This window comes from Schistocerca cancellata, chromosome 1 (genome assembly GCF_023864275.1).
Source record: "Schistocerca cancellata isolate TAMUIC-IGC-003103 chromosome 1, iqSchCanc2.1, whole genome shotgun sequence".
Lineage (NCBI taxonomy): Eukaryota > Metazoa > Arthropoda > Insecta > Orthoptera > Acrididae > Schistocerca > Schistocerca cancellata.
The window spans coordinates 842,948,750-842,972,272 of record NC_064626.1 but is presented as its reverse complement, the minus strand read 5'-3'; the positions used below and the strand labels follow the sequence as shown (position 1 = coordinate 842,972,272).

At 39.5% G+C, this 23,523-nt stretch overlaps 1 protein-coding gene across 2 annotated transcripts in view; it reads left to right on the top strand.

The window, feature by feature from the left end:
* The window catches only part of LOC126188913 (protein argonaute-2), a 216,883-nt gene that overhangs the window by 49,373 nt on the left and 143,987 nt on the right, over nt 1-23,523 (top strand). For both annotated transcript variants that reach the window (XM_049930625.1, XM_049930633.1), the window contains 3 exons: nt 232-366; nt 14,298-14,578; nt 14,667-14,798. In XM_049930625.1, the coding sequence (XP_049786582.1) occupies nt 232-366; nt 14,298-14,578; nt 14,667-14,798 (548 nt within the window). The remainder of the gene's footprint in view (nt 1-231; nt 367-14,297; nt 14,579-14,666; nt 14,799-23,523) is intronic.

Here is a 23,523-nt window from a genome sequence, read left to right as displayed (position 1 = left end):
TGTGATTTTGACATCTTTTGTCCGTCAAGCCCCTCTGTTTCTTACATTAACAAGTTCAAATATTTATTCTTGTAAAATGTTCCACAGTTCAATGTGTGTTAGCACTGAGCTGTTATAAATTAGGAGTCTTTCCTGTAAGCATCTTGTATTCTAAAATAAAGTATTTATTATTGTGCAATGTAAATTTATTTGTGTGTGTTCTTTCAAATTTATTTGTGGTTTTTGTTTCAGCTCCTCCACCTGGCCCTCCACCGGGTGCCCCTGGTCAAGTGGGGCCTCCAGGGGCAGTGGCAGTCCCCCCTGGCGCAATGGGTCTTGTTCCCCCCCAACAACCTCATCAACCCCCGCAGCCTCCTGAGTTGCCCAGTGAGTGTCTTAGATTGTATGGCATAAAATTTATTTCCTTACACACTTTGAATTGTTGAAGGAACACTATATGTATTACACATTAATCTACTAGTTACATTCTTGTTGCATACCATTCTTTTGAATTTCTTTCATACACGTGTAAATCAAATCTTACAAACATGTTGGGTGCCTGTATCCATACTCTACCAAAGATGCTTCTGCATTTGTCAGTGGCCACAATTGTTGGTCTCCTTACCACTCTGTAAAAGATGTCATCCTTAATTAATCTAAGTTATTCCTTTGCAAGAGTATTCAAGCATAGGATACGTTACTTGTATCAAGTTTTTATATTCTGTTCTCCATTCATTTTCTGCATCCGCTGATTATCTAATGTTGACAGGTTTATTCAGCCAGAAGATAAACCTCCTGCAGTGGTTTTTATTTAAGACTTTTGTGGTAGTATGGCTAAACTTATCCAGTGCAATATCATTCAGCCTAGCATGAGAAGAAACTTCCCACTCAGGTCTTCTTTCATTGCCAAAACACTAGTATAGCTTTAGAATGTAGGACTTTTGTTTGAGTCTCCCAAGCACACCTAATAACTGTCTACATATGAACATTCACAGCTTACAATATAATCTTAACCGTGACTTTTCTGTTTTGTAAGGCTGTGGTCACAGTGGCTCCGATGTCAGTGGATACTACCGATGATCGACATCGGCCAGAGATGGCCGATCATTTCAAATCAGTACGCTGCTACATGCGTACTATTGAAGCTGATCTTATCTCCCAAACGTATAGACTTTGGATGACAGTCGGCGAAATTCAGATCAGTTTGTTTTCTTTGGTCAAATAGACTGATGTTCTCACATGCGAAATATGGAGCATGAGTAACTGATAAGTTTACTCCAAGAAAGAATGAGTTTGTGGCACCCTGAGGATGAAAATATCATAATTGGGATGTAGTTCAGAATCTATGGACTGAAATTGCAGATTTATTTGAAACCTCAAATAGGCAAAATGTTTAAGAGAAATTTTAAGCGTAGATTATAACCTCAAAAAAAATTTGTTCAAGTAGAATGGGTGGAGTATTGTATATGCTTATAGCTGGATCTTTTTTTGGTAGGTTGTCATTGATTGTCTACAAATTATTATTACTGCTTACTGGTGTTTTGTACCTGTAGGGTAGTCATTCTGATAAGTAGTTTGCTAATGTGGTGTATGGTATGTATTTCCACTTTCAAGTGCTTTAGGTTATATGAGTATTTTATGCTACATTTTATGCTCATTTTTTACTCATGTGCTAAGTGGCAGTCATTGAATGTTAATTGATGTGCAGACGGACAACTTTAAATAAATACAGTGAAATAGTGTGTTTATAACTTGCTTTTCAAGACCACCATGAATTGTCTCAAGTATCTAACAAAACATTTCTCTCATCATCTCATATATTCATAAAACTTGCCTTGTTATTCTGATAACAGAGGACTCAGTGTAAATTACTCGCCATGTTCTTCACGAGACAGGAAAGCACATTCACATGCATTCGGTGTCTTAATAGCAGAAGCAACTACACAAGACTCTTATCCATGCACAGTGGCATGGTGCTATCCGCTCACTCTTAAGAGGTTGAAATCGAACCTACTTCAAACATAGAACAGATTCTAACCTAACCTGCTTGACTGTGCCAAAACTGACGAAGGAGGTCAGACACACTATGACTACACTGTCGGGCAACGTTCTCAGGCGACCTTGGCGACTGTGTCTGACGACCATTGCCGGTGACACTGTGAACGCAGCCTAAGAGGGATTATCAGCTCTGTCTCCCGCCAGCTTTAGGTCCCTTGTGGTTGACCTTATAATTCACTGGACATTCCTTGATGTACCTGTGTGGTATTTCTTAACTTCCTTAAAGTTTCTTCCCTGGGCTGTTGCTGCATAAGTGACTAAATGAATTAGTCTGCCCTTGTATCACTCGCATGAGGGCAAATAACTAATTTGTTGTCATGTTTTGAATAGGGGGGAGTGGCAGTTTCTGTATTGTACTGCATTGTAGCACAGCATACTACTCTGCAGCAGCCATATGCAATGGTTCTCAGGAAAATTGCATCAGTCGTGAGATTTTCAGTATTATATGAATTTTGCTTCAAAATGCCAGCCAGTGGGTGACCTTCACAAACATTCATCCTGTTAATGAATAGAATGTGATGAGTGAGTGTTTTAATCATCTGCAGTGTGTTTTAAAAATTGGAAAAACAGTTGCAATGATAATTAAGTTTCAGTAATTTGTGAGGTAAACTGGTTGCAAGGAAATTCTTTGTCGTGAAGTAAAAAAGTGTTACGGATGATGATGCCCTGAAAGTTTACAATATCCTTTTTTGTAAACGACAAAATGAGTTGGCCATAAAGCTTGCACAGTGAGTTCAGCATGTAATTTAACGCAAAAGTCAGAGTTTATCTCTTGGTGTGGTAGGAAGCTTTAAACCATGAGGGAGTTTCATAACAGTGCTCACATCGTTACTGGAAGAAAGTTAAATTTTGGAAACAGTCCATCTACTGTGACTTTCAGCTGATCTCTGCCATACCCTTCCTCCTAGGATTGACTGTGCTGCAAAATAAAGCCCCCCCCCCCCCCCCCCTAAAAAAAAAAAGGGTTGGGTGACAAGGAGAAAGGGACACGGGGGGGGGGGGGGGAGGGAGAGAGAGAGAGAGAGAGAGAGAGAGAGAGAGAGAGAGAGAGAGAGAGCTTAATATGCTGTGCGGGAAGGCGCACTGATCAGCTTTCAAGGAGGAGTCTGTATATGGAATTGCAGAGCTCGGACACTGGAGAACATTTAAGTTTGAGATGAGTGTGCATTCCACTTTACATCAGTAAACTAAACATGAGTAGCACATTGTGCTGTTTGCACTACAGATTGGCTTCGAATTGTGTACCTTCTATGTCAGTGCAGAGCCTGCATCAGCAGTGCTAAGCCTCAAAGCACATGAGCCAATACATGTGGTCATCTTTCAATTATTATAGTTGCTGCATGGAGTCGAGCAGTAAGGTCCTTTGCTGATGTTCCAGGTGTGCCGTACACCACACCCTTCATACTACCCCACAGAAAATAGTTGAGAGGTGTGATTTCTGGCAACGGTACTGGCCATGGAACTGGTCCTCCTCTACCAATCCATCAATTGGGATATGCAACGTAGAGGCGATTCTGCACTTTGACGTCAGTGTGTGCTGGATCTCCATCTTGTCGCCACTACATGTCCACTCAAACATCTAGTGGCACTACATTCAATAGGGTACGCAAAACATCTCTGATAAATGTGAGGAAGAGCAGTCCCGTTAGTGTGTTTGGCGATAGATATGGCCCATTGCTACAGTCACCAATTATCCTGGCTCAGATGTTAATACCGACCCTGTGTTGGTGATTTTTAATTGCCTGCAGATTCTCGTCCTCTCAAACATGCATGTTGCACAACTGTATAATATGCCATCTCTAGTAAATGTGCATTCATTCATGAGTAGCACCAAGCTCGGTAATTGTGGCTGGATTATGTATTGTAAATACCACTGCACAAACTGTACCCATCATGGGCAGTTCTCTTCCTGTAATGCCTGGACTTCCTGCAGATGGTATGGATGGAGCCGTTGTTCATGGACAATGTGCCACATGGCACTTTTACCTGTGTGCAGTGCCTGTGCCATCTGCCAAGTGCTAGTGGCTGAATAATCGTCAAACATTTTCAGTGCATTCTCCACCAACTGTAGTGTTAGAGTGGAACATGGACAACTTGTATCACATTTCAGCACCTACCAGAGGATGGACAGTGTACTGGATATAGTATTTGCAAGTACCAAGCAAGCGTTACTGCTTTACTTTACAGTGTACACACCTCAGGCAGAAGTGCAACTTTCCCATTTCTCTGAGGCCTCCCTCTATGTTCGGAATCATGAAATGGCATGGGGTATGTCTGCTTGGAAAATGTTCTACATACAATCTTGCAGCAACTGTCCCCTTGCAATCCGCCATGTTGGTCATTTCTGCAGCCATTACTGGTACATATCGCGGTGCTGTCAACAACATGGCACACCACAGAAAGTCCGCAGTAGGATGAGCACAAGGGCTGTGTGAAGGAATGTAACACATTAGCGGGAATGTTTTGGGCTCTGGTCACCCATATACAGTACACAGATGGCTAAAGGGCTGCATACCTTTTGTAATCAGACAATAAAACAAATCTGAACTGTCACAATTGTTTGTTCTCTGAGTTCAATGTCCTCCATGCCCAAGCCGTGCATTTCTGGATATGAATTCCTTCTTGAAAACCAATCAGTTTGCCTTCCCACACAACAACCTATGCATTATTAGTGTTTTTTTTTAACACCCTGTTGATCTATGAGGTACTGTTGTTTGGAGTCCCAGTCCAGCTTATAATTTTAATATTGATGTGTTTTGCCATGCTATATATTTATTTCGATCTATAAAATATAAATTTGCCCAACAAAAAGTATTTGGTTTTTTCAAGTATGTGTATGGGGAGGGGGAGGGAGGGGTTGCATGAAGGGCATTATAGAACTTCTATTACAGGCTTCTTCGGGATGTAGAGAGGACGTACAGGGTGTGTACGACCCGGGACAACCGGGAGATCTGGGAAAACCTGGGAATTTTTTCATTCGGGAGAAAACAGGGAAAAACACGGGAATTTTTTAGAATACCGAGAATTTTTCATTGTTTTAATTTTCAGCTGAACTTTTTAATTTTGACTGGTAAGAACCGATACTCTAACGAAGGATATTACTGTATTGTGCTACTGAAGAATAATACTGCAGCAGTAAAAAATGAATGAGAGAAAAAACAAAAAATAAAACTTAAGTTGTAAATGCACCTTATACAATAACAAAACACAGTACTCATACAAGTGTCTGCCAACAGCAGTGTGTGTAAAAGGCTTTAGGAAAATTATGCAATGCTTCATAACAAATTGCGTCCGATGAGTGCGACGTCACAACTGTTCACCTTAGATTCATTTGAGCAGTTGTGAACAGGTTCTTGCGCGTGCGCTGTTGAGTTGCATATGAGTAGTACCTTCTCCCCCTTCTGGATACAAAAGTGTGGCTGTTAGCTGTACAAGCAGTAGCAGAAAACAGCCAGATGCTACCTGGAAAAATTTTACTAGTGTGCCCAAGCTGCCAGCAGCAGGCCTGGATCTAGGGGATGGGCGGATGGGGGAGGGGGGGGGGCATTTGATATTGGTACTTCGTGAATTATATTCTGTCGTGTTATAGAAAAGACCATTTGTGCCAAAACAGTCTCATTAATTTGATGTATGTTACAATGGCTGCAATATTAGAAAGGCCTATTTTGGGTCTTCTAGCAGACAGTGACAAAATAGATGTAATGAGACTGAGAAACCACACCAGTTATGGGTGCTATTTGTATTAACAGCTTTTTCAGTATTAGATAAAGACATTTAGATTTTTCATGTAGCAAAACATTTGACGAACTTTGATGAGGTAATAGTTTCTTTCGCAGAGAGGAAAGCACACTATGTAAAGCTGTAGCAAGATAGAGAGAAAAAATTTCTAGGACCTAAGGATTGAAGAAATGTATACTGTCTTGCTTGTTTCTTGTCTTTACGGATTTTATGTATCCTATATTTAATTTTATGTCACACAAAACAGCAAGTTATTAGCTAATAGGTAATAAAGAGTGCAAATTTTCTGAAGAGTTATTGTTCTCTCAGTTACAAATAATCCCATCCAGTATTAATTGCGAGGTTTTTTAAAGAGGGGTTGGATGTCAAACCTGTCCTGAATATAGTTTGATGGCATCCATTATAAAATATACATGTTTGAATTCCACACAAAGAAATACAGTGACGTGCAATAGAATAATACAGGGTTATTACAAATGATTGAAGCAATTTCACAGCTCTACAATAACTTTATTATTTGAGATATTTTCACAATGCTTTGCACACACATACAAAAACTCAAAAAGTTTTTTTAGGCATTCACAAATGTTCGATATGTGCCCCTTTAGTGATTCGGCAGACATCAAGCCGATAAACAAGTTCCTCCCACACTCGGCGCAGCATGTCCCCATCAATGACTTCAAAAGCATCGTTGATGCAAGCTCGCAGTTCTGACACGTTTCTTGGTAGAGGATGTTTAAACACTGAATCTTTCACTTAACCCCACAGAAAGAAATCGCATGGGGTTAAGTCGGGAGAGCGTGGAGGCCATGACATGAATTGCTGATCATGATCTCCACCACGACCGATCCATCGGCTTTCTAATCTCCTGTTTAAGAAATGCCGAACATCATGATGGAAGTGTGGTGGAGCACCATCCTGTTGAAAGGTGAAGTCTGCGCTGTCGGTCTCCAGTTGTGGCATGAGCCAATTTTCCAGCATGTCCAGATACACGTGTCCTGTAACGTTTTTTTTGCAGAAGAAAAAGGGGCCGTAAACTTTAAACCGCGAGATTGCACAAAACACATTAACTTTTGGTGAATTGCGAATTTGCTGCACGAATGCGTGAGGATTCTCTACCGCCCAGATTCGCACATTGTGTCTGTTCACTTCACCATTAAGAAACCGCGCCGAAAATTCAAAGCGTTTGACTTTGTCATCGGGTGTCAGGGCTTGTAACAATTGTAAACGTAAGGCTTCTGCTTTAGCCTTTTCTGTAATATTTTCCAAACCGTCGGCTGTGGTACGTTTAGCTCCCTGCTTGCTTTATTCGTCGTCTTCCGCGGGCTACGCGTGAAACTTGCCTGCACGCGTTCAACCGTTTCTTCGCTCACTGCAGGCCGACCCGTTGATTTCCCCTTACAGATGCATCCAGAAGCTTTAAACTGCGCATACCATCGCCAGTTGGTGGATCTTTGTTGAACTTTGTCCTGAAGTGTCGTTGCACTGTTATGACTGACTGATGTGAGTGCATTTAAAGCACGACATACGCTTTCTCGGCTCCTGTCACCATTTTGTCTCACTGTGCTCTCGAGTGCTCTGGCGGCAGAAACCTGAAGTGCGGCTTCAGCCGAACAAAACTTTATGACTTTTTCTACGTATCTGTAGTGTGTCGTGACCATATGTCAATGAATGGAGCTATAGTGAATTTATGAAATCGCTTCAATCATTTGTAATAGGCCTGTACTGTGTGAAGAAGCATGGTGCTGCACTTTGTCATACCTAAGACCAAATAACATGTCTTACATGTCCTTGAACATATATGTTTTATGTATCAGACTCTTCAGAAAGATGTGTGCTACAAAATGAACATATTTTTGATAAGTCCCATCTCAAAAGATCGGGGGAGGACGTGGGGGTGAGAGGGGCACTATCTAGTATTGCCCCGGTTCGGAAATATTGTAAGTCTGGGGCTGATGCGCAGAGCAATCTGAGTTGTAATTGGGAGGTGGGTAATTTCCTCCTGAACCGTGTTTATGTTTAGCAATTTTGCTGTTTCCTCTTCGTTTACTGCTTTCGCATCAAATAGCAACAGAACGGATTTCTGTGGCCGGTAGCTATCAAGTGAGTTAAAATACATTCTCATAATTATGGAAGGCTAAAATGTGTTATTAGTATTAATCACCTTGCAGAACAATGAAGTTCTTTTGTCGGTTTGCTACAGAAATTTGGCTTTATTGATCTTTTCCGCTGGTCAGTCAATTTATTTTAAACAAAGTGTTTAATTTGACACTATTAGCTAGTTTCAACTGTTCACAGCGTTTCAAGTGCATGTTTTCATCTCCTAGTACGTATGGCGTAATGCCATGATAAAGATCCAAACATGAGATAATACAATACTGGTAATCGAGAAAATTTACGTGACTTCTGAAATTTTCCCTGGTTGGATCCGTTAAAGACGATTTACAACTGAAGAAGGCAGGCGTCTACAAAATTCCCTGTGAATGTGGCGCTGCATATATTGGCCAGACGACAAGAACTGTCCATGAACGATGTATAGAACATGAAAGATACACCCGTCTGCGGCAAGCGTCAAAATCGGCAGTAGCAGAGCACTGTATTTCTTTGGGACATTCAATGGAATACAATGTAACAAAAATTTTATCCCCGGTTTCCGGTTTTTGGGATTCCGTAATCAAGGAATCAGTGGAAATACGTCTTGCCAATAATCTTATAAATCGTGACAACGGCTTTCAGCTGGATAAAAATTGGAATCCTGTTATTAAAATTATACAATCACAGCGGAATCGACAGTGTCATTCGATACTCAATGACTAGATGAACCTTTATTTCCACCACCGAGGGCAGCACGTACAACTCGGCTATGCTGCGCATGTCAACACCTGACGCATGCGCTGTAGGATGCCAGTACATTTCACATGCGCGAGATTCGGCATAAATACCGCGACTGCACCTGGGCTCTTCAGTAGTTGTGTACTCACCTGATGATGGCCGGACGTCTCTGGGCCGAAATATCGTGGCAGAATGTCGACGGGATCCGGCTGCATACCCGGAAATTATTAGAAGAAGACACTTATGTCGTTATTAAAAATTGTAACATTTGTGTAATGTATATTAGATTGTAACATGCGCAAAGAAGATCAACATTAAAAGTGAAAGCTTAGCTTTCTGGCAGCTTATTAATCTTAGAGACTAATATTATATGTAAAAGTTTTGTTGTTCTTTTAGCAACACTATGTATATTAATTTAAATCATTAACTTTTCCTATTTGTGTGTTTGCACTACTTAACAGTGATATTGCTATTGGCTGACTACATGTCCTATGCTCTGAATATTCGCTGTCATCGGCTGGTGAGATCACGTGACATGAGCTATCACTGGCTTACAAAGATGCATCGCAATCTTGATTTTGATGCTTCGGAAAGTAACATGCGGTGTTTAGTGGAATTCGAATTTAAATAATACGAAAATATGCAGCGTACATATTACTGCACATCTTTCCAAAACGTGTTTTTTCCCCTGGTTTCTTTTTCTAAAGTGCTGGGAAGTTCTACACAGGTGTATAAACCATTACCATTCAAAGGATTGATAAGTTTTACAGTTCTGCCAGAAAGTATACTGTCACTTAACACAGCAAAAGTGTTTTTTCCACCCGGGAGAAAGTGTTTTTTTTAATCGGGAAATCTGGGAAAAATCCAGGAATTTTTTTCCTTGTCCGCGTGTACACCCTGACTTAGATAAAGTTTTGATAAGAAACACATGTTCAGAAATCTGCAGTTCAGGTGTACACTACTTCTGAAGATTGGGGTACTTTCAGATCTCCATTTCAGATCTCACTGGAAACAGCGAGCTGTGACCAGTGTATTCTACAGGAGCCCATGAGATGAGTAGTGTTCACAAGTATGCATTGTCAGGTTCTTTCTACGTAACGAGTGACATCCTCTTCAAAGTTGAAACTGCGATATGTCTATGGAGCACCACAGTCAGCCCTAGTAGTTTTTGTAGTTGTGAGTGTACCTGTTTACAAAACAGACTGACAGTGGCACCCTCTTCTCTGTTTGTGTGCCTGTTGTGAAGCAGGAGGTTTGAAATTGATCCCATCTTCAGACTTATTTCATATACAAATTGAACATTCCTAGACATGGGTTCCGTATCAGAATTTTTGCTGCTAGGTCCTCTGTGCAACTTGTAGAGGAGCCTGTGTTAGGAAATATGAAACATCCTGTATATCATGTTGGTGCTGTATTTTAGTAGTAAGAAACCTCATACGTTTCGGGTACACTTGATGTGTAAATGAATGCTAATCAGTAATTTCTTTAAAAGGAAAATTCTGTGAAGAAAATTATATAAATTATAGGACAGAACTATTGATCAGTACTCATCTTCAGAGAGATGACAACACCATGAATAGACACACGTCCTAGCTTTAAGAACTAAGAGTTCCTTCCTCAGAGAGGAAAGTTTTACACATTGGGGAAGATTAAAAAGGAGAGACAAATCACTGCCTTAATATATCCCTCCCCCTCCTCCTCCCCCTTCCCCAGGAAGGAATTATTAATACGGAGAGCTAAGATTGTGTTGTGTACGGTACTTTTAAGTGTGTGTATCGGCAGTGCTGACAATTCTCCTGTTGGTAAGTACTTGCCTGCAGTTGTTTCTTGTGATTCTATAACATTTCAATAACTTCATTAATGTTGCTTTCTTATAGGATCTGTCAAATATTGATTTATTGTTAAAAAGTAATATAAGAAAGAACTGTCGACTCAGTGTTCCTTACAGTTACTAATGTGCGAGTCTGGATTTAGTTGTACTTAGTGGTTGGTACAGCATTTTATTTTTTGTTTAGAATTTATGTGTAAAATTAAAAAGTTGTGATAGTGCTGAGAGCAATATTTACACTGATTGATGCAGGGGTTGGACAAAAATAGGATAACGCTGCGAGAAATGTGTGTCTGAACATAAACGCAGATGCTAGCCAAGCCTGCACAGTGCATTGCTGTACACATGTTACACATTTGTAAGTGGCAAGAATAATTGTTTGGCTTGTCATAAGTGCACTGTTGATGGCTAGTGTGTGCCAGCCTCTCATGAATGGTACCAATGTTACGTGCACTGCGCGCGCTTGGAATTTTGGTGAAGGTTGTTTTGTTCTATGTCGGCTGCTGTGTTGTGGGATTGTGTGCATCCTTCCCGTGTGTAAAACATATAAATAGTGAATATGGCTTACAGACATCGCTTGTCAAACTTAGAGATTAAACTTGACTATCTTTCGGATGACACTGGCGTTTTCTCTGATGACAGTGATGACTCACGTGAGCTGGAGAGTGAAACCTGTACTGCTGATAGAAACAATGGTAGTGAGTATGAAGAAGCTAATGCACAAGTTTCTATTAGTCAAGTTTGTCATTCATTGCAATAGCCTGCCCTTTATAATGAACGTTGTCATTTTGATGCACTCCCTGAATTATGTCTGTTTGAAGAAACGAGTGGAATTCAGGTTCCTGTCGATACATTATCAACGGAACTAGATGGTTTGTTGCAGTGTTTTGATCACAGCACATTTCTAAAAGTAAAGTCAGGGACAAAAATATATGCTACTTATATTGTTTCTGAAATTTGCCATCAGAACAGAATCAAACCTAAATCTTCATGGAAGAAATGGAGAGCAATGAGGATATCAATTTTTTGCAATCATTTTGCATATGTGTGTTGTGAAGAAACCTGAACTTAGGGTTTATTGGTCTGAAGACCCTGTGCTTGCTTCATCATTTACTTCTCAGCTAATGTCACGAGACAGATTTTTTGCCATATACAGGATGCTGCATGTGAACAATAATGCACTGTGGATACCACAACAAGAACCAGGCCATGACCCTCTGCATAAAATAAGACCTGTTTGGGACTTTTTCACAGAAAGATGCAGAGAAGTCTTTTATCCATCACGAAATCTGACTGTGGATGAAGCAGTTTGTCCTTTTTGTGGAAGAATTGGATTCTGTGTTAATATGAAAGACAAACCAGAGAAATATGGGATAAAACTGTATGTTGTAAGTGATTCTCAAACAGATTACATGTGCAATGCTGAAGTTTATACTGAAGGAAAAGGAAGTGTTGACAATTCTGTCAAATCCCTGCTACTGAGACTATGTTCCTCTTACTTGGAAAAAGGATATTTGGTATACATGGACAGGTTTTGTACAAGTCCTGCAGTCCTTGAAGAGCTATGGGAAAGAAATACATTGGGAGTTGGAACTGTGATGAAGTACAGGATAGGTTTGCCTAGAGACCTAATAAATCAAAAAATAAAGAAAGGAGAAATGACATTTTTTCACAAAGGACACCTTTTCTGCTTGAAATGGAAAGACAACTGTGATGAACACATGTTGTCAACACAGCATAAGATGACTACTTCGCATGTCAGTGTAAAATCCAGGAGTGGATATGTTGAGGTAGGGAAGCCAGATGTTGTACTAGACTAAAACTTGTCTAAAACAGGTGTTGACAGAGGAGTCAAGCTGATGAGTTACTATCCCTTCCAGTGAAAGACTGTAAAATGGGGGAAAAAGATTTTCTTCCATATTTTTATGACGGCAGTTGTGAATGCCAACATTATTCACAATATCAAAATAGTGTGCATTAGCAGATTTTATATGTAAATTAGCGGAGCAGTTGGTTAGAAAAGGAGGAGCGGAACTAAATAAAGATACACATTCAGCATCTGGAGTTGCATGTGCTAACAGACTCACAGCACACCATTTTCCTGAGAAACTGCCACCAACAGAAAAGAAAACAAACCCAGCTAGAAGATGCAAGGTCTGTTGGGAACAAGGGAAAGCTGCAGGAAAGTTAGTGAGGAAAGAGGCCAGATACTACTATAGACCATTTAACACAGGCCTTTGTGTTCACGAGCATTTTGAAAGATTTCATAACCGAGTAAAGTTCTCTAATTTGTAAAAATGAGGGAAAAAAAACATTTCACAATAAAATCACTTGACCTATAAATGAAGCATTTAGTATTTCCTGCTGACAAGTGATTTTAAATCAATTGCCTACCATTCCCTACGACTTATGAATATTTTGTCCACTTCGGGGAAAAATAAAAATGCTGAAAAACAGTATCTTTAGAGTAATACCTACAAATCCCTGTATAATTTATTTGCGCTAAACGTATACGTATTCATAAAGAGAAGGATAGAAGGTTAAGCTGATATTATGCCTAAAGAGGTATTTATTAAAAAATTGTAAATTTTAGCAAATTTCCTCAGGACCTGGGCATTGACAGGATTGCCGACCCATTAGGCTCCAATGTGTTACAAGTGTCGGTCATGGTCAGAACAGTGTTCTGTGTAGTCGTAAGTGCATTATGTCATAGCTGAGTGAATTCGAACATGGGCAAATTGTGTGTGCTTCCATAACCAAGCAAGCCTAAGTGTTTGGTGCTTCAAGAGACACGGTATCAAAGATTTATATCATATAAGTAAAAGGCACAAAAACATCAGCCCCTTAAGTCACAACTTGGATGAAAGCGTGTATTGAGTGATCACGAGTCATTGAAGAGGATTGTGATGAAAAATAAGAGGACGACAGCTGCAAAAGTTGCTACAGAACTGAATGTCGCACTTTCGAACACTGTCAGTACAAAAATAACACAAAGAGAACTCCATAAGCATGAAATTGCAGGACAAGCTGGAATTCTAAAATCACTCATCAGTGACGCAAATGCCTATAACAGGAAAACTAAGTGCTGAAACAGTAAGACCTGGACTATGGAGCAATGGAAGAAAGTAATTTGGACAGGTGAGTCTTGTTCCATATTGTTTCCCACTTCTGGGAGTTTGTTCCAAGAGTGAAAGATGGCAGGGATTCTGTGATGATTTGGGCTGTCATATTGTGGTATTCCAGGGGCTCCACTGTTACTCTCCAAGTTTGTGTTATTGCCAAGGGTTGTGTGCATATTTTGGCTCATCTGGTCCATTCCAGGGTACAACACGTGTTCCCTAGTGGCGATGCTGCGAACGTGGCCACTATTCAAACAACTTGCATTGTCAAGGACTGGTTTTGCAAGCACGAGGATGAATTATTCCGTCTTCCCTGGCCACCAGTCACCAAATTCCAATATTAATGAGCCTTTGTGATCTACTTTGGAGACAAGGGTGTGTGATCACTATCCATCTCCATTGTTGTCACCTGAACTAGCTACTATTTTTCAGGAAGAATGTTGTAAGGTTCTCTTGGAAACTATGCAGGGCCTGTATGTATCCATTCCGAGACGGGTCTACACTGTATTAGCAACAGTAATGTGTTGTGTTTTGGCATTTCCAATTTTTGTTCATCTCCTATAATTTGTTCCATAGATCAGAGATTGCTGTGCATCTATCATTGAATACACAATAAGAAATCATTGCTCCATTGCAATGGTGTAGTCAAATACAGTGATCTAAAGTTGCATTTTTCTTGTCGCTGTAATTTTGTAATGATTGGAAAGCTGGCAACTCAACATGTGTTTTTTTCTGTTTTACAGTGTTTAATTGCCCTAGAAGACCAAATCTTGGCCGGGAAGGAAGACCTATTGTATTGCGAGCAAATCATTTTCAAATTTCGATGCCAAGAGGGTTTGTCCACCATTATGACATTAATATTCAACCAGACAAGTGCCCTAGAAAGGTGAACCGTGAAATAATAGAGACAATGGTGCACGCATACAGCAAAATATTTGGAACACTAAAACCCGTTTTTGATGGTCGAAATAATTTGTACACAAGGGATCCATTACCAATTGGTAATGACAGAGTTGAGTTGGAGGTATGTTAATTGAGTTGTTAAATGAATGTTGTCTTTTGAATTCCATTGTTTACCTTCAAAGTTTTCATTTTGTTTTTCTTATTTTTAGGTGACTTTGCCAGGCGAAGGCAAAGATCGTGTATTTCGTGTTACAATAAAATGGATTGCTCAAGTGTCATTATTTGCCTTGGAAGAGGCCCTTGAAGGGCGTACAAGACAAATTCCTTATGATGCCATATTGGTATGTTGTGGCATATTAAGAATTAAATATTTTATGTTATTGTGTATTTTATGTTATTTTGTTAGACCATAATGAAATTTATTCCATTAATTTCTAAATTCTCTGTTTTGAGTAACAGACTGAATTGCGTTTTTCCCAATCCCCAATTGTATTTGACTATTTATTCATTACTTGAGCGACTTATACACAGTCCTATCACATTAATTGAGTATCACCTATGTTGACATCATCGTGCAACAACCACTCCGACAGCAGGTGAAAAACACTGCAGTCATTGTTGCAATACAAGAATGGATCAATATATATGACATCCAAAAGGACATAACAATTGGCTTTCGGTCAAGGGTGGAACCATTTCCGAATGGCTAAATTTGCAAATAGTTTGGAGATGATGGCTGAATGATGGCTGCAGAGACGTGTATGAATGAAAGGTATGCAACTGTTAAACACCTGATGTCTGTATGAACCAAGAGGCTACTAACAGTGTTCAGAAACGTTTCTGTGTGTGGACCTCTGTAGCAGGTGCCTGATTCAGCAGGCATCCATGCTGACTACTCTTCATTGGCGACGATGGCTGAAATTTGCATGCCAGTACCGCAACTGGATGCCCACTGAGTGGCGACAGGTGGTCTTTCCAGATGAATCACGTTTTATGCTCCATCGGACAGATGGCTGTCTGTGTGTACGGCGTGAAACTTCTGAAAGCTAAATACCCAGCAAAAGTTGTCGGAAGGGTCCAGATTGGAGGAGGGAGCATTCTGGTCTGGGGAATGTTATTTGGCATTACCTGGGTGAACTAATCATTCTGGAAGGCACAGCGGATCAGGACAAGTATGCATCTAGCCATGAGGAACATGTCCACCCTATATGCAGTTTTTTTCTCCTTGGCACAATAACATCTACTTGCAGGACACAGCTCGCATTTTACATGTATGGTTCGAAGAGCACTTAAGGTAAATTTACTCTACTTCCCTGACCACCAAACTCCACATATTTAAGCCCTATCGAGAATGTGTGGAACCACTTTGATTTGGCTGTTTGTGCCATGGTTCCTCAATCGAGAAACCTATTCCATCTGTCCATGACACTGTAGTCAGCATGGCTCCATACCCATGTCAATACCTTCCAGAACCTATTCAGACTTTTGACATGTGGTCACAATATTGTGATTTCACAATACATTTTGTGTGTGTGTGTGTGTGTGTGTGTGTGTGTGTGTGCGCGCGCGCGCTCTCGACCACTGAAGGAGGCCCTGATTTCAAAATTAAATATCTCAAAAACTAAGATTGAGATATACAAAAAGTATATTTTGTTGTGGAAACTGTAAGAATTCTATACAGAAGTTTTGAAATAGTTCTAAGACCTCTTTGCAATCACATTACAATCTTGTTGAAACGTCCATCACTTGTTGCACGGAGGTGATACAAATGAACAATGAAATTTACCATCAGATCCTGTAGTGTCTCAAAATGGATGCCACACATATTGCCGGTTTAAGGTAGGGTGGTTCCAATAGACAGTGTCTTTCAGTGTGTCCCACAAAAAGTAGTCACAGAGAGTCAGATTGGGCACCAGTAAATTTGAAATAAGCCATCACATTGACTATGTACCTGAAGTATTCATCAAGGAAGCGAAACACCTGTTGAGTGTGATGTGGTCTTTCCCCGTCTTGCATAAACCGCTCTGTGCCTGGTCGATCTTCCAACATTAGGTGTGTGGCGAAAAATTGTTACAAAATTGCAATCTAACGTTCACTAGTGATCATATCTTGTGTGAAAGAAATGCCAGTAATGCATCTGCTATGTGCAAAAGCCCAAACAGTACCTTTGGGAGAATATACCGTATTTACTCGAATCTAAGCCGCACTCGAATCTAAGCCACACCTGAAAAATGAGACTTGAAATAAAGGAAAAAACAAATTCCTGAATCTAAGCCGCACCTGAAATTTGAGACTCGAAATTCAAGGGGAGAGAAAAGTTTTAGGCCGCACCTCCAAATCGAAACAAAGTTGGCCCATTGTAATATGAGACACAATTTAGGTCGAATGAATGACGATACACCTACAGTAGTTTGGTTCGAGTCGTAAGCTTAGCAGTTAAGCTTTACCACGTAGCCATTGCTCTGCGTCAGGCGCTCTGTCCGTATTTATACGGGTACCCTTCCTTTTTCACGTGCTTTGTCTGGTTTGAGTCGATTGCTTATTTTACTTTGATATGATAAGTGCCGTTTTCTTTGTTATAGGTGTTTGCGTCACTCTAAGCTGAAAATGCATTACTGCATTGTGTCATGCATTGTTTGTCGCATTCTGATAGTGCGTGTTTACGGCCTGTCGCGGCATGGCTTGCTTTTGTGCGCGCTACCGCCGCGTACAATAAATAAATAAAAAAAAAAAAAAAAAAAAGGAGAGAGGAATCGTCTCATTAGCGAAACAATGGCAAGAGACTGCTATTTGTTGTTACTTACACTGCTGCTTTCTTTGATAATGATCAACAAGAATCAAATAATAGACTGCGTATGATAGAACATGTTCTGAACGAGAGTTAGGCGAAAATTTTTCTCCGTTCGAAAATCTTCGCGGCCGCTTCTTTATTACATCAAATTCTGCACAGAAATTAGTCATTTTAGATTTAAAAATCTAGTCACTTGCCGTGCCTCATTTCTGACTGTATCACTATTAGGCATAAGAATAATACGAATATAAACATGACACGATACATATATTCTTCCGCGCTTGCTGTTGTCTCACTCTAGTTTCGTAGTTTATTAGGCAGACAGGATTTAAATGAGATAGCAGCAAACACGAATGAATATATGGCAAAATGTTTATATTCGTATTATTCTTATGGTGAAGAGAATACTGTACGTGATTCAAATTTCATCAGGTTCCTATTAGCAACCATCTCTTCTCACAGATAGGAAAAAATTCAGAACGTAGAGTTGGCCATATTGACAAACATCCCAAACAGTCTTGCCAGTCAGATTTTCGTAGTACACTGAAATTGTGCTACATTCAAAGATGAACAATACGGAATTTGTATTTACTTTGTTGGATAATGTATGAAAATGAAAATGCAGTGGTCGAAACTCGCGGCGGAGAAAAAAAGCTCGTCTTCCACTTTTTTTTTTTAAATTTATTTACTGACGCAGAGGTTTTGGCGCCAGTATTTATCTTTGTGCCTACAAAGCATGCCTGCGTAGCGCTACATATATTCGACGGCAGAAGTTGTGGCGGCACGTACCAACATTTTTCAGAACTTCCGCTTCCTTTGCACTCGATTCTAAGCCGCAGGCGGTTTTTTGGATTATGAAAACCGGAAAAAAAGTGCGGCTTACATTCGAGTAAGTATGATAAGTGGTTTCACTTCACTTGAACAGGGATTTTTGGAATCGCAAAATCGCCAGTCTTGTTTATTCATGACTCCATCCAGGTTTAAGAGCATCATCTGTGTACCAGATGGAGCCAACATCAAATCCTTCATTATCAACCATTGTGAGAATCTGGTTCACAAAGTCAGCCCTTTGCCACACAGCTCAGACAGGTGTGGCGTAGAGGCTTCAGATTTTTAATTTGTGTTTCGGTATTTAGTGTGTGCTCGAACACTTCAAACCAGCCTCTGCTGTGTTTCCTCAGACAGATTTCCTTGGATTTTGGTGAATAATTGTAGAAACCATTTTTAGGAATACCTGCAATTTGTCAGGGGCTAACATTCCCTGCTAGATCATCAGCCACACTACCTGTGCATTGGAATTTGGTGAAAAGCGTGTGAATGTTTTTTGCATCAGATCCTTTTGGAACATTAATTCGTGTTTGAAAACTGCATCTTCTTGTTGTAGGACTGTTTTTAAACCTGTGGTATTCCAGTACCAGAAAACGTGTTGTTTAATGGAACACACAATTTCAATCTCTTCGTTCGGTATGCTAACCTCCTTTCACTTTTTAGCAGTAGAACTGATTGGTCTGAACAGTGGCACGAATGTTGCTCTCATCTATTGATCTTAGTTTTCGAGCTAATTTAATTTTGATATCAGGGCTCTTGGGCACTTTTTATATGTTTCAATAAAAAATAAATTTGTGATTAAAATTTTAACAAATTGAGTAATCGAGACCAGCGCTAGCCAATTATAGCTCTTTCTTGAGTGTCACGCAGAGACTTACAGTGTGTGGCTGACGTGGCTGACTTCACACCAACCACCCTGCACCAGTTGCTACAATATGCTGATCATGAAGTTATTTTGTTCATGCTTTAATTTGTCACTTGTCACGTGAGGAATAAGAGTAATTGTCTTTCTGAATGGAGGTCTTTGTATAAGAATAAGAAAAACGCGTACTGCAGTTTCTTTATCTGTGATTAAAATAAAGAAGAAAATTGAAACTTAGTGAATAATTACTTCAAATTCAAATCAAAACTTGGTTCATAAGTCACATATAAATTTTATATATTGACCTTGTCTTAATCAGTGATAGACTTCTGTACTTTAGTGTCTTCAACCATATTCATCTCTTTCATATTTGCATTCTGTGTTAGCACTCCTCCCACCCCAACCAGTCATGGACCTAGCCATTTTGAGGTGGCTTGCAAGCCTCAACAGTGCAGTTGCATCAGTGAGGGTATCTGTGGAGAGCTCAAACTAAGGTGGTTTGTCAAGAGAAGTAATAGCTTTTTTAAGCATTGCAGGAACAACAATCTCGTTGACTAATTGATCTTGCCTTGCAACTGAAGAATATTGGTACGACGAACAGCTGAAAGCAAGGGGAGTCTATAGACATTATATTTACTGAAAACTTGCAGCTCCACTATACTGGTGTAATGGTGATGACATCCTCTTTAAGTAAAGTATTATGGAAGTAGTTTGAATCTCCGAGTGAGGGCTAATGAGGACACTTTGTAATCAGGAACAGTAAATCTGGCACTCTGCGGGTTGGAGTGTGGCAGGTTTAGATCCTTTAATCGTGTAGGTGGGTTCGGGAATTTGCGGGCGCTGATAACCACGCAGTTGAGCGCCCCACAAACCAAACATCATCATCATCATCATCGGGAATTTGCAAATGTCAAAGTTAAGTGTGATGGAAGGTGTTGAAATGTAGTAGCAGAAAGAAAAGGATTTCGAGCATAGACTAGTGTGGAGAGCTGCATCAAAGCAAGTTTCGGACCGAAGACCACAACAACATGTTACTATTCTATGTCAGTGCCTGTCTCCATTGAGAATGTACATTTTTACATCTAATTTGACTATATTATAAAAAGATAGTTGCTACTCACTGTGTAGATAGGTGCAACCAAAGACCATCAAACAAGTAAGCTTTCAGTCAAGAAAGGCCTTCAAATTATTCCATACTGGATTTTTCATTGTTTGATTTTACATCTAATTTTTTTAAATTCTATTTTGGTCTTTCTTTTTCGCCAGATGATTTCATTAAGTTTAACTCTCAGGTTGAGCTTGTCTGCTGGGGTATTGTTAGTTTATGGGATCTGAATGTAATATTTTAATCATAAAAAAAGAAAAAAGAAACAGAAATCCATACTGTCTTTTTGTGACTTTACTCGGGTAATTCTTTCTAACAACTTCACAGTGACATTCGGTTGTCAGTGTTTTCTGCCAACATTCCTGTTTTGGCTGTTGCTTAAGTATTCCTTACAAATATTTTATCATTTATTACTTTGGATGGGGTTTCACTGACTTATTCATACAGGTCTTTGTAATCACAGTTTACTTCAAGAATCATGATTGTAATATTGTAAATAATAATCATTGTAAAAATAATAGTGGTGAGTATATATTCTGCATATGGCATTTGAAGTAGCAGTATAGGCTAGAAAATAATACTAGCAAAAGTGCTACTGCTGATGATGATGTTGTGGTGGTGGTGATAATCATAACTGCAAATATTGTTAAGAGAAATGGTACAAAACTGAGACAATACGCAGTAGTTGTAACTAAACTTTTCCTATCAAACAATGGAAAATCCAGGATGGAATGTAACAATACCAGAGAAGGAAAGTTGCTACTCATCATTTAGCGGAGATGCTGAGTTTCTTTTTGTTGTGCCTATCGCAACTCAGCGTCTCCCCTATATGGTGTGTAGCAACTTTCCTTCTCTGGTATTGTAAACTTTTCCTATTTAACACATTATGACACATACCATACGAGGACCAAACTTGGCAGCATTAGTGTCAAAAACAGGGCGAAGACAAATAATGCAGAATTAATTCTGTTGAAGCAGCTTTAATGTGCTGGTATGGTACTTCATACCATTACATACCGGTACTATTATTGCTGCAAAAGGAGCTCAATATGGTGCCCATCAGTGCCCAGAAGAGTGAAAGTGCAGGATTGCATTCTGCGCAGCAGGACAGAGCATGGCCATAGGTATGTTGGCTACTTCTCTTGACATACTGTGCTTCAGATCAGCACATGTGTGAATGTTCCCCTGGTAAACTCTGTCCTTCAGGTATCCCATAACCAGAAATGGCAGGGAGTGAGATCAAGTGATCGTACCAGCCAAGCATTTGGAAACATTGGCTGATGATTCAGTCATTTCCAAATGTGTTTCAGAGAAGCAGGTGACTTCAAGAGCGACCTGCCGTGGGGCCCCATCTCGCATGAAAACTGTCGAGTTCAATACGCCTCTCCTGCAGGGCGGGTATGACGTACTGGTGAAGCATATAACAGTAACGCTAGCCAGCCACACTGCACTTCTTTTTTCCTTGAGCATCAACCTGGTCAAAAAAGAATGGGCCAATGATGAACGTAGCCGTGAAGCCATACAGAGGAACTTCATGCACGGTGACTGGAGGTGAAGATTCCCACATTCAGTAATTCTGTGTGTTCACTATCCCCGTCAGAGATAAATGACCTTCATCTGTCCAAAAGTGGAGATAGAAGTTAATACGTTGTTGTGCATCCTGAGGTGCAAGCCGCTGTATGATATGGATCTTGTACGGGTACTATTTGAGAATGGTTTGAAGCACCTTCTGTACAGTGGACCAAGGGATGTTCAACTGTCATGACATAGCACGAGCACTGCCTGACGATATGGAATTGCTCGCATCGTTGTTTGCATAATAACAGCAATTTCATCAACCACCTGTGGTGCGACTGATCGTCGGCACAGCATGTTGAGAAAGAGGATCCTTCCGCAGTCCTTTCAGCCGACTATATTCTCGAAGTACAACTGCAGCATTACTGTTGGTTTGATAATAAGGCTTCACCAATAACGCTCCTTTTGTCCAAGCTCACGTTTACACATCAAGTGCATTGTGACTGGTCAGGTATGTGAGACTATGAATAATGATGACTGATCACTGCACATGATGGTCATAGTTGGAACTGGACGTTGACACTATGATGCATGGAAATCGTGCACCCCATACTGTGGACATTAATGCTACTGAGTTTGGTACTCATATGGTAATTAGTTTCTGTGGTATAACGTGTTAAATAGGGAAAGTTTAATTATAACCACCCGGTATATCATAGCTGATTCTAACAAGTAGAGATTCCCAGTGGTGGTATAAAGTATTTGAAATGATCTATACAGTGATGTAGGTTTGGATCCCAATTATCACACCCTGCAGCCATCCACCCAGATGGGCCCTTGTTTGCGAGTAATGAATGAAAAAAATTTGAAATTTTGTGTGATGCTCATTAGCTTTAAAAAAGTTCTTGTGTGTAGACCAGTTGCATAGCATAATGGATAGGTTAGGGCATCACATGCCGAAGGTTGTGGGTGCTTAACATTTTTTTATTTTTAAATCTTTATCAAAATGATTTTAAGCATTATTTTTATTCAGTTAATTGGTTGAAATGTAATTTTATTTATTTCTGTTTCTTTGTCACATAATTTTATTATTGTATCAACTTTTTCATTTGCTCTTCTTTTTCTTTGTATAATTCTTTTTTCACTCGGAAATTTTGTTCATGTGATTTTAATTAATTTTATATATTTTGATTTAATTTCTTTCATTTTATCGCTACATTTTCATCAGTGTTCTTGCATTCATTATTTCTATTCCTTATTTTGCAACAGTCTTTTCTTTCATTCAAATTTTAACTTTTGTTATTTTGTCCGTACTGCAACAGGAATTTGTCTGATATGTTTGTAAGATGCACAAAAAAAGAAAATATAAAAAACACAGATCTTGTAATGAAAAATACATTTTTGACTCCATTGCACACTCAGTAGAAAGAGATTATTTTGTCTTTTTGTTTTTTAATGATAGATCAGCATTTTCCCACATTTAAGTATTATAATATATAGATGAATATAATGTAATTCACATTCACAAACATTCCCTGTGGAAAAAAACAAAGATATAAAGAAAAAATTACAACAAATAAAAAGCCCACATGGTTATTAAAATGATGTGACAGAGGAATGCAAATAAACAATTGCATTTAAACCAACTAACTTTCAAAATCATTTTGGTAAAGATTTAAAAATAAATAAAATATGAAGCACCTACCGAGATTCGAACTCTCTACCTTCTGCATGTAAATCTTTTACTCTATCTATTGTACTACACAACCAGTCCATACATCTGAACATTTTTAAAGCTAAAGAGCATTATGCAAAATTCAGATTTTTATTTTAATTAAAAAAATTCACTGAATAGATGGTTTCAAAAATTCTAGCCCACCACTGAACACCTCTCGTTGTAAGAGAGAATTACAGGTAGACTGCTCCAGCTAGGGACTTCAGGAAACACAAAAGATCCAGTGGGAA